Source organism: Amblyomma mixtum, chromosome 5, assembly GCF_055824585.1.
Source record: "Amblyomma mixtum isolate Tamu chromosome 5, ASM5582458v1, whole genome shotgun sequence".
NCBI classification, from domain to species: domain Eukaryota; kingdom Metazoa; phylum Arthropoda; class Arachnida; order Ixodida; family Ixodidae; genus Amblyomma; species Amblyomma mixtum.
The window spans coordinates 93,111,984-93,124,117 of record NC_143016.1 but is presented as its reverse complement, the minus strand read 5'-3'; the positions used below and the strand labels follow the sequence as shown (position 1 = coordinate 93,124,117).

The window sequence follows — 12,134 nt, the reverse complement described above, 5'->3', positions numbered from 1 at the left end:
TCCGAACTATAGATGGGCAGGTTGCCAAAGGTGGTTATGCCAAAAATGCTAGAAGACAGCCAAGCTGCTACAGGAAAAACGCACATCAACCCCCTCCTTTTGTACTGCAAACAGGTTATTGAAAACACATGCACAAGCTTTTATGCCGTCGCTAAACAACCAAGGGAGACAATTCACAACCTAGTAGATGAAGCGCGCCCTTGTTTCCAAAATCTTCATCCAAATGCAACTTCATCTTTTGGCTGTACAAAGCTTGGTACTCTGCGTTAAAGGAGTAGAAACCCTACGTTTAGAGGCTGCAACGAGCTTGCCAAAAGCTTCCTGTGTGCACAAGGTGCACAGGCAGGTATCAAAGCCAAGGAATGCACTATGTTTAATTTTTATTCTGAAGTATGCACAAACGGGCTCCTGTAGTGACCGGAACCCATGCGGTGCATGAAATGGTGTCCACGAATAATGTTGCTTGCAGCTAGCTGCTCAGATGTGTGCACATCGTAAAGCGCCAAACGATAGTGCTTGTTTCACTTGTTTATTTGGGCCTGGCCAGCTCACGTTTTCTCAGTGGGAAAGAGAAGTGAAGACACAATGCACCTTCTGCCCCTTGCAAACAAGGACATAGGTCCACGGTCAGTTGTTGACACTACTGCATGTTTGCACTTCTCAACTACTGCTTCATAGGTTATGGCGAAGATGTCAAGCATTTGTGCTCCTCAAGAGTGGCCTTCTGTGCTGTTTCAGCATCACACCTTCATTACGAGATGTACGATTTAAGTTAACCGCCATGTTTGTCGCCTACTGCACTGAGCATACCACCACCTTTGCTGGAGGACGGCATCTTGACAGCCTGTGCACCATGTACACAAGTGAGCAGATCATAGAGGAGCCGCAAGCCAATTTTTTTGCACACAAGTGACCAAATGGAATGTTCTCGCTCTTTGGAAGTCATATGTTACAGGGACAATGACTGGCATAACTTCCCTGCAGTAGTACTTTTGATCTTGAATTTTGCAATACAGAACTATGCAATGATTCATTGTTTTCATCAAGTTACAGAGGTACTGGCACTGCATTCAACAATTACAGAAAAAAAAAAAAAAACTGAAGTCTCTACTCTTTTTGACTCATGACTACAAATCCTTGAAGCTGCGCTAAACAATCACAAGCCTAGCCGAGTGATAAGGAGAGCCACAGACAACCACACTAACAAAGAAGGGCCGCCACCTTGCTGCGAAAACTTGGGAAAGGCAAAAGGCAATGCTTACCTCTGAGGTCACCTTGACAACGCAATTACAGCGGAGAACATTTTTTTTGTTGTTGTTGTTGCAGTAGCAAACACGGCACGCAGTCTCTCCCGGATATGGCAGCTGCACACTTCTTCAACCATTGGCCTCCATCATTGCACGACAGTCACAGAGACAGCAGTAGCGCACGCACATTTGGTTGTCGCAGGTCTTTTCACAGAGCACAGTTTGTAGCAGCGCTGCCGGAGGCACAACAGAACCCTCAGTCCGGTTGCTTTGGCCGAAGTTGCAACAGGAAAACCATTGGGCACGCAGTGCGAGATGGAACGACGCCTTAGTGGTGAAGCTGCAAGGCTGCAAGGCTTTGGCGGCATGTGGCTGCGCTCTCCTGCCTCACAAAAGCTTATCCGAGGCTGCTCTAGGCACACCTAGCTCTACCTAAGATCTAGTTTTTTTTTTTATTTTGTTACGTTTCCCTCACGAAATCCTTACTGCTACAGTGTCCTCCCAAAGAGTATGGCATGTTTAAATTGCAAGTGCTTTGACACAACAGCACCAGAACTGGTGGTAGAAACATTTGCCGTGTGCATATGGACAGTGTCAGCAAAAATGCTTGGCTGGTGTCCATAACGAACCGGAGGAAGAAAAAAACCATCTTGCCTCAAGAGTTTTCTGGAAAAGAAAGACTTTCAAACAGCAACATCTTTGTTCCCTCCTGTTTTACTCAAGTCACAATTTACATACAACGCTGCTGATCCAGTGTAGTGACAATCCAAATAGTGCAGCCACGAATAGCAAGGAAGTCACCTATGGCGAACAAGCACACCAGCAGATGGCATGCTTGCCAATGGGTCCAGCAGGGAAGGTTCCTTGAAACCCGGACACGAGGATCATTCACTCCGTTCCCATTTTTCCTTTTGCAGCTGGTCTCCAAGAGCCTCCGAGAGGAGAAAAATTGTTCAACATGCCTCCGGGAAACAAACACTTCATTAACACTGGGGAAAAACTTTCCCCTCCCCCGGACGAGAGAACAATTGTGTCTTGACAGCAATGTTATTTTAAATTTAAGCTGTCTTTGGGCGTGTTCCTGTCACACAAAAACACAATAATGCAGAAAAGAGTCCAGTCTCACAAAAAAAATATAACACAATGCCACATTGAGATAACTACATATGTACAATCCACAAGGAGAAAGAGAGAGAGAGAGAAAAAAAAAACAATGCCAGGAATGCAGGCTGCTTTGCCGCAGTCCCTCTGTTATCACCCCGGAAAGAAGCACCATGTGAGCCAGTGTAACCAATCCCCCACCCAACTAGCTATACAAGGAGGCTGGCCCCATTATTATGGACAAACTCCTGCCGGCCAGCACTGCTGTGTCTAAAGCCGCGCAGCAAAGTGGCCACTGAAAAGAAAACACTTTCATGCCTTTAAGGCAAGGAAAACTGGCAGGTCAGAGCAACTCTCCAACCAAGAATAGGGACAGGGATGGGCGCAGCCATGAAGCAAACATCTCAACCTGACAGAGATCACCGGCACGGCAACTTGTCACCGCGTTGCATGGAACAAGAAAGGGAGCAGGCCTCCTTAGAGGAGTGGCCTGTGACCCCTGGCCCCAAAGTCAGCTGGTGGGGGCGCTCCTCTGGAGCCACCCCTGTAGGAGGAGCTCTCCATCCTGGGAGGGTAGGCATCCGGTGGAGACACCTCGCGTGCTCGACCCGGCGGAGGCGTCCTCAGCAAGCTAAGCCGACGTGCCTGCTGCCCCATTGACGGACTGCCTATAAGTGTAGACCGTACGTCAGCCACCGAAGGTGACACGTAGAACTCTCTGTTCCCTCGGGACTCTGGCCCGCCCCTATAGGGTCGCTCATACTCGGCATCATAACCGCGCGGCTCCCCAAACCGGACGTCACTGCCCTCGTCGGGCGACATGTGCTTCTCAAAGCCTTGGTGGTGGTGGTGGTGGCGTTGGTGTGGCGGGACAATGGTATGGGGAGGAGTAGTGGGGATACCTGAGTGGCTGCCGGGTTTCTTTACGCGAAAGCCCTGCGCTTCCAGCAGCTGTGCCAGCGCTGCCTTGACGCCCGATGTGGTGTAGCTCTGTTGCTGGGCAGAGGTGCTCAAGCCAGAGAGGCCCAGAGACTCAAAGGGTGGCGAACTGTCGTCGGGGGGGCCCCTCCTTTGATAGGAGGCACCATCCGGCCCCCGGCCCAGAGTGGGCATGGGGGGTGACACAGGCCGGCCTCTGTGCACACTGGGCTCCGGAGGTAGCCGTCGGGGGAGCACGGGCGGAGCACGGTCGCTGTCCATGTGGTGGGGTGGCCCCACTGTCCCACGGTCGAAGTGGTAGGCTCCAGGACTTGTGGTTTGTCCCCGGATGTCTGTGATTACACATCCGCCCAACTTTAATACAGTCCAGCGACTAGTGCCACCACTGCCCTCATTAAAATTGCAGTAAAAGAAGTTTGGCTGCTTACCATCCACTACTCTGCGCCACCTGTTCCTGAAATAAATGACTGTAGCAGAAGCAGTCAAGTAAGCAATGGCTGCCTGCTTGGTTGCAGCTATTCATGGACCTTTCGCTTTTTCGTTCTACAGCAATAGCTGTTAATGGGGGGGGGGGGAACTCACGCATCCACAGCATTTGCGCAGATGTCCACACAGTAAGAGAGGGGGGACAGTAGATGCGACACTCAAGGGTGGAATGCAGTGTAGGGTGGCAAAAGAGAGAGGGAAGCACTGCACGGTGGGGGTGCAGAGGGTAAGGGATCTGGCAAGTGCACAGCATAACAGCTATCACCGGATACTTGCATTCCACAGCATGATGTAAACTGCATTTTTTTTTTCTGACTACCCACAGTGGATTTATGTTTCACTAAGGACATAAGCTCAAAACTCAGCACCTCAGATATGTCAAAATAAGCTACCACTATAATTATAAATTAAACACACTGCTGTGATAAATGCCTGCACTCAATGTTTGCAAAAGCCAACAATACAGTGCTCAAGTTTCGTCTAAGTCAGGAACCGAGTATGTACCACTGAATTCACATTCATTTCTAGACTGCATCAAATTTTTTTCAGTTAAACCATGATTATCAAATCCAAATCCCTGCCCTTGTTCGTACAGTTTCAAAGGACCACTGAAGTTTATCATGCAGCAGTTCCCAGCACCTTACCTACAATGAGGAAAAGAAACGCACAGAACAGTATACCATATATTACCGCATATAAGTAGACTAAATATAAGTCGACCGCCCCAAATGACAGCTGAGCAAAGAAAAGTTGACTCCAAATATAAGTCAATGGGTACACTCCTCTTACCCAACCTTCACAGGATGGCGCCAAAGAGAGCGTGCAGCTCAATCCAAAATAGAGTAATGATGCAATCACAATGCCATCAGTGAGAGGCAAATCGAGATGAAAGGCGATGAAATGGCGCCTTATCCCGTGTTTCATACTTGCATGCGGCTGGCTTGATAGTGCAAATCCACCTGCCAAAGATCCTTTAGTTTTGGATTCCAATGCTACAAGCAGTGTAGAGGTTACTTAAGTTTGCTCTAGTGATGTCTACCACTCATCAGAGAAAACAAACGCTAGCAAGAGCAAGCTGCGCTGCTTAAACTTTCACAGCGTGGCCAGATTTGCACACACACTAAAATTCTTTTTTTTATACGCCCTGTTGGGAATGAGTACTCACATAAGGTGTGTACTACCTGCAGCTGAGCTTCATATTAAAAATAAAGACAAATGTGGCAATATACGACAATTTTCAGAGCTGGATGCTTTTCATTTTCTTTTCCAGTTTGCAAAAGAAAAGGCAGAGAAATACTCTCAAATCCCAGTCCCAGTAACCTCAGAGATGTGCCTGGTACCATGAAAAAAGAAAATGAGCCCAGCCAATTTCAAACATCAATACTATTTGCCAAAAAAGAAAGAAGGCAAAACTTACTCCCTTGCTCTTCAGCAGTCAGCTTTATTTTCTGCAGCTGCCCATAAAGCGATGTACAAAATTATGAGAGCTATAAAGAGTAAAGCAAAAAATAGGTTTAGGTTTATGGGGTTTAACGTCCCAAAGCGACTAAGGCTATGAGAGACGCCGTAGTGGAGGGCTCCGGAAATTTCGACCACCTGGGGTTCTTTAACGTGCACTGACATCGCACAGTACACGGGCCTCTAGAATTTCTCCTCCAAAGAAATTCAACCGCCGCGGCCGGAATCGAACCCGCGTCTTTCGGGTCAGCAGCCGAGCACCATAACCACTGAGCCACCGCGGCGGCTAAAGTAAAAAATATTCTGCTGCTTACTATCCAATTCTATCTAGTATTCTAGAAATGTGCTAAGAGCATAGAAGCAGTCTGTGTCCTCACCAGCGCAAGCTCGACATACACCTGCATGCACACAATGACAGCACCCCAATCTTCTGGGTGCCTGTGGCACTCCTGCACAACGCACACCATTCTTAGTGCACCCAACTCACCAGAGGCAGGCGGCACCGAATGCTGTGGCACAGGAGGCCCCAGGGGTGGGGCTGACAGGGGTGGTTCGCTGCTCCTCCACTTTGAGCGCATGGGCGGCGACTCTGGAGGTGGCGGTGGTGGCCTGCGGGGCGGCTGATGGGGTGACAGGGGTGGCTGCGACGATGGCGGAGGCCGTGCCAAGCGGCGCCCTCCTTCGTCAGCGTGGCCCAGACCACTCATCTGGTCCCTGGACACATCGAGGGGCTTGCCGGAGGGGACGAGAGACTGAGGCGATGGCATCTGCTGCTGTGGCGGCGGTTGTGGGTGCTGTGCTGTCACATGGTGCTGATGAGGCTGGGGAAGCGGTGGAACTGGGTGCACCTGCCTGCCTTGGTGGCTGGCCATCTGCACCTTTTGGGCCTGTTTAGCAGCCGCTGCCAGCAGCAGCTGCATGTTCAGGTTCTCCAGAAGCTGCCGGGTGGAGGCATCAACCTGCAGGGCAGCAGCAACCATTGAGAGAAGTCGCACACTACTCTCCGCCACTAAAACTGGAGAAATGGAAGTGAACGTCACATGCAGAAAAAGCAGTACACAACTTGGGGTGGCAGCAAAGAAAGCACTCATTCAATCAGTCTGTCGGAAGAATCGTTCCCTTGCGCTCTACTTCAGGAAGTCACGAATGTCATTAGAAAATGCACAACTAAACAAAAGCAGCAGCCAGTACACTCATGGCGATTTTGGCGATACTGCCTTTGCTTCCGCTTGCAAGGCAACATGAAGGGTGAAGGCGCAAGTTTTAAGCATGCAAAGCAACAGTGGCCCTCAAGCTCCCTTTGTGTTAGGCGCACATCATTCACTGAAGGCTGAAAGAGAGCCAAATTGTCCAGAGCAGGTTAAGCGTTGGAACGTGCAGGAAATGTGTGATCCACACCTATGTGCGGTAATATACACAAATGTATTGCTGTGCATGAAAAGAAAAAAACAAAAGAACAAAATTTAGCGACAGTCTGCAACAGTACCGCCTCTGGCTTATGCAAGCATCCTTTCTAAGGGTTTCTTCACTTTATTAAAGCTATAATGCAACTAGGCCGACAGCCAGAATGAGATCGGTATGAGTACAGTAACTGACAGATTTTTCGGGCTAATAATTTGGATTTGATACTTTGGACTTTATCGAGCAACTGTTGCTACCCTAGTAAGAACATAGCGGCGCCCTCCTTCGTCAGCGTGGAGCCCAAAAGTTTGAATTCTGAGACTAAACTAGATGCCAACAACACAGTTTGCCCACCAAAAATTCGGACCCAATTTGTTAAATGTTTGATTATTCAGCCTTTTTCTCAGCACCATGATATGCCCTATAGAGCCAATGTGTAAGAGTGCCTGAAATTCGGATGCATTACTACTAATTGCTCACATTTTCGGACCTGGTTCGCACTCCCCGCGGCACTGTCACAAATAGCCAAGCCACCATATACTAATGTGCACAGAGGAACCTAGTTAAATCAGACTTCAAGAAAGATAAAAAAAAAAATTGGAATTCAAGCTAAAAGGGAGCTTCTTGCACAACAGGGCTGACAATCTCTGCAGGTCATGCGTGGTTGCAAGCTCGCACCACAATCTGACGTCGTCCACTGCTCAAACTGAATAATAGCCGAACTCCGTGGAACTCATCTCTGCGAGTTCTTTAGCCCCGAATGCACGGCGGCGCGTTGGTGGCGGCCAGCCTCAGAGTGACAGCAAGTGGAAGAAAATAGCAGTGCTTTTCGAAGTTAGGAGCTTGTACCTGCGGTGAAATGCACCGCAGCCCCGAATGTTAAATCGCAACACCGTCAAAACTTGCTGACAGGCAAAACGTCAGATCATTGCACGAAAGCCGCCACAGCGCATAAAACATACCGTTGCTTCAGAGACTGGCTTTTGGCTCTAGTGGCTAGGCTAGATTATATAGCTTACTGCCAATGGAGGGCTTGTTCCAGCCATTGGTTCTTTCCTATTGTCATCTTCGCCTTTTCGCTTCGGGTCCTCAACAGAGTGGATGCAGCATAGTGGATGCAGGTTCGACAGTGGCAACGAGTGCTTTCGTCTCTGGACTTCGTCGCACCCCGTGAAACGACGTGGGTTGAGATTGAGTGGTGAAGCTTCAGAATGTGTAAAAAACTACTGACCCCTTCCTCTCATAATTAGAAGGCGGACATACAGGGAACCTACGGTGAAATCTGATTTTTCTAATGCTTTCGCGGTCCCTAGAGAGACCAAAAAATCAGTAAGCGACTGTTCTGTGGAGACCGTTTCTTCGACCTAACAAAAATGCGAGCCGGCACTGCTGTCACAACTAACTAGTTCTTCGCCGCCGTGAAAGGCACCGTAATGAATTTTTAAACAAAGTCAATCGGGCAGACTGGCTTGTACAGTCTTGGCTATTTGTTCCCAACTACTGCCACTCAACTTAACGGCGTGCCGTTTGTTGGCCTCGAGGTGGCCTACAAAGAAAAACGCGCGAGCCAGGGTGTCCAGGAAGTGTGACCGCATAGGAAACTCAATAGCGGTAGCGTCCGCTGAGGCTTAGGCCAACATGCTAGTAATGCTGGCTTACATGATGCTGCCCGTGGCTCGGAGCTGATGGCAGGGCATTAAGGTAGGGAGCAGTTGGAGGCGCTCGCCTCCATTCGTTTCTTCCTTTGGGTTCCTGCTCTGGGTCCGAGACTCTTGTTGGCCGGAGAAACAGCCTGTGTTCTCACTTGGCACGTAGAGTGGCGCGGGGTGTGCATTGTGGAAGCGAGATTTCAGCCAAAATACAATGTAATATTATCGCTTGCAAACGAAATGCGGGAAATAGCGAAGTTTACATTTTTTGAAGCCAGTCTTCGAAGCGAAGTGATTTTTTTGAACTTCAAGAATTTTTCGGACTGTGACTATTCGCACCATTTTGTGGATCTCACACAGTGCGAAAAATCATTCGACGACTCCAATTCGGGACCTAGCAAAGAAAGGCACACACGCGTACGGCAGTAACCAAAGTTGTTTTCCTCACAGGAGAGAGTAGGGGGAGAATGAGTGGCTGGCTGCATGAAGTGATGGTGGTGGGCTCACCTTAATGTTAAGCAAATTGGCAAGCTGGGCAATGCTGAGTGTCTCATGCTTCTGGAAAGCAGCCGTGATGGTGTTGAGGTTGGTCTGCAGCTGCTGGCTGTTCACACTGGACGCAGCCGGGTTGCTGTCAGAGCCGTCGGCCGACTTACTGTCAGCTTCTGCACCAGAGAGGGCAGGAAGGGAGGGAGACTGCAGCAGTCAGAAGCGTGGCGGAGACACAGAAGGGACACAACCAACAGCAGACAAACATGGGAAAAAGACTACAGGGAAGCCACAGTGACAATGTTAGCCACGGTGACAGGCGAGGGCGTCTACGTGTCAAAGCTGCCTGGAGCTGCAAGCGAGGGCACACAACCTACCACTACAGTGGAACCACGATTACACGACTTTCAGGGAACTGCACGAAACCGCAGTATCCTTCGGAAACCTCACAAAACGGACATAGTATTCACGTTATAAATGCACTCACTACTCTGGCTGTCAAAATGAACTAGTAAATATATATGCACAGATTTTTGTTACCCACGTGTTTATAAAAGCGCTCCTATTTTCATTCTGCAACAACTGGTACTGAGACAGTGCAGTCGGGTGGTTTGCACCGTTATACGAGTACCGTAAAAACCCGCGTATAATACGAGGTTTTTTCCCCATAATTAGCGTCCTAAATTTCTTCCTCGTACTATTTGCGGATCCGAACAAAAATTTTCGAAGTTGCTCGAAGTTCTGGTTCGTTTTTGCGGCGTGGCTACGGCTTGGCTTCGTTACTCTCGACAACCGACGTCACGACGTCGTTTCTTTGTTGATCCGTTGGGTGCGCAGGGGGGTTGCGGTGTGCCGTGCGCCTGTTGACAACGCACGTGCTCAGACGTTCTCGGCGCGCGGGCGAGAGCCGGTTGTGGTCGGATACGTCAGATCGGCAATGCTACGCCAGGCGCAGTTCGGGAGCTCTACAGTTCCAGCCGCTCCGACGCGAGGCAGGGCATGCGCAGAACGTTCTTCGTTCGAAAACTGGCTGGGAGAGGAGGCGAGTGGCGAAGGGGGTAGAGGGGAGGAGTGGCGTGGGAGGCGCGCGTGGTGAACTCTGGGTGGGCGGCTTCGGCGCGCTCTCGGCGAGGCCCGCGCGAAAATGTCTTCTATGAGCTTGTGTTACTCGTATTATACGCGGGTGAAACTTTTTTTTCCCATTTCGCGTCTCTAAAACTTAGCCTCGTATTATATTCGGGTCCGTATTATACGCGGGTTTTTAAGGTATATCCTCACCTTAACTACAATTCAGAATGCCTTGGGTTCCCGAGACATCCATCAATAAAGTGTTCCACCAGCTTCTTTCATTATGGACGATTCCTACTGGTGCTCATATAAAGCAGGGCGCATATAATTTGTTGCCATGTAATTGACTTGTAATGCAGTATCTCTATGGAAGGTTCACGAGGACCGCGGCAGTTCGTCATGAAATGTCGTAATCAGGGTTCCACAGTATCTGCATCATCAGCACCAGCAGGAAACAAAGCCAAATAACACAGACCACGAGGGACTATGCACAGATGACAACTATCGTCCAGCATGATACATGCATAAGGCAGGCACCAGATTGGCACAGCAAAAGCAGCTGCTGTGCTATGATGTTCAACGGATGCTGAAAGCTAAATAACAAGCTCACAGGAGATGATGAGCATGACTAACACAGTAGAATCTCGATGATACAAATCCCACAGGGTCGCAAAAATATCCATATCATCCGAAATGTTGTACCATCCAAAATGGAGAAACTCCGTCGCAGAAGCATGGGAAATTTATTCAAGCAGATCTTTTTATAGCTGATGGGATTTAGTTACGGCCACATGGCCACAGCTCACCAGTCGCAGTGCGTACAGCACGACTAGCGATCGCGGAATCAGCGACATGCAGGCCGCACACCGCCACTCGTACAGAGTGACCAGCGATCGTGGATCTGGCGATATGAGGGCAGCGCTTAGTGCTTGAGGGTGCGGACACAGCTCGCGTGTTCATATCATCCGTAGTGGCGGGGAGGAGCGTTCGGAACGTCCGAAATCCCCCACATTGTACCAATGCACATCGGCCAGTGGATTTTACGAATTCGTATCAACCGGGTTCATATCATCGAGATTCTACTGCAACTACAAACCCACAAACCAAGCAATACTCACACAATTTCCAAAACCCTAGAGAAGTGCTGTTAATTCTACACTAGAAGCAATAAATGCATGCTTTGACGCGTGGTCAAAAGAACGGATGCAAGATTACTGCATGCAAGTCAAAACCTCAGCAGCAGACTGCCCTACAGTGCGGAATGTACAGGTATGGCCAAATATTACGAAGCATGCTTCAGCATTGGTGAAATGTTTAGGAGAATCCCCCAAGGAGGAGTAAATTTGTGACTGCATCAGCAGTGGTCCTGGCTTTCAACTCTGGACCAGGACGGATTTTTTTTTTTAGCTACAAAGTTTCAGTAAAAGCTGTAAAGTTTTCCTTTGTAGCCATATGGTTGCACTTAGGTGGATGCCAATGAGCAATTTGTACCCTTATTACATGCTTCGGAGTCAAAATTTCCTAGCGGGCTTTGTACAGAAGATATGATAGTTTCTTTGGCTGACACACAAGTGAACCAGTGGCATCTACTAACACATGCATAAAACACTTCCCATTTTTCTATAGGTAAGGCATGAGCAGTCATTAGTTTATGAAACGAATTTGGTGAGAAACTCAATTCTTTACATCACTGCATATTGCCCGAGAAGGACTGGTATAGTGTGTATTATAAAAACCCGTCTATAATAAGAGTTTTTTTTTCTTTTGTTTTCAGTGTGTAATATATCTGCTCATATTAAATGCTGATCCAAACAACTTTCAGCTCAAATCTGGAGTTCCAGTATCATCATAACTTGGCGCTATCCCCACCACACTTCCAGTGAGAAGAGGCACTATCTAACGTTGGTGTAGGTTGACAGTTTCAACACCATATCACCAAGCAGACCTTGCTACGCCTATGGTATCGGAAGCAGGACTATCGCACCTCACAAGACGTCGGGATGACAAAAGCAGTACTGGGCTGCTTTAAAAAAGTAATTGTAGCTGCCAATACCATCGGCACTGCATCAAGAGCTGCTACATGGACTTGAAGTAGGTAGAGCCTGCAGCTAGTGCTGCACAATAGCTGAAATGGGCCCCTCCAGTCAGGCTCTGCAGTTTGATCATGGACACTAGGGCCAGCATTCCCGAAGAGCTCGCCGGTCACTCTTCCAGAAAAGCAAGATAACGAAAACTCGCTTAATGGTACCAAAGGAGAGTTTCTGTGGAAAGTTATCTCTGACAAGGGACTACAGAA

The 12,134-nt window shown here is 48.7% G+C and overlaps 2 protein-coding genes across 9 annotated transcripts in view; one reads left to right on the top strand and one right to left on the bottom strand.

Moving 5' to 3' along the window:
• The window catches only part of LOC149343054 (uncharacterized), an 82,176-nt gene that overhangs the window by 9,349 nt on the left and 60,693 nt on the right, over nucleotides 1-12,134 (top strand). The gene's annotated exons all lie outside the window — the stretch shown is intronic.
• Nucleotides 1-12,134, bottom strand: part of Cdk12 (Cyclin-dependent kinase 12) — a 59,100-nt gene that overhangs the window by 11,722 nt on the left and 35,244 nt on the right. For 4 of the 7 annotated variants that reach the window (XR_016283088.1, XR_016283089.1, XR_016283090.1 and 1 more), the window contains exons 9-11: nucleotides 8,789-8,946; nucleotides 5,719-6,190; nucleotides 3,251-3,619 (exon numbers count right to left, since the gene is read on the bottom strand). Coding sequence is in view for 4 of the 7 variants with exons in the window: in XM_089545566.1 (XP_089401692.1) it covers nucleotides 3,251-3,619; nucleotides 5,719-6,190; nucleotides 8,789-8,946 (999 nt within the window). In the remaining 3 variants the exon portion in view is untranslated. Of the gene's footprint in view, nucleotides 1-1,945; nucleotides 3,620-5,718; nucleotides 6,191-8,788; nucleotides 8,947-12,134 lie in introns of those variants that run through there. The other 3 variants (XM_089545563.1, XM_089545565.1, XM_089545564.1) reach the window with 1 other exon arrangement.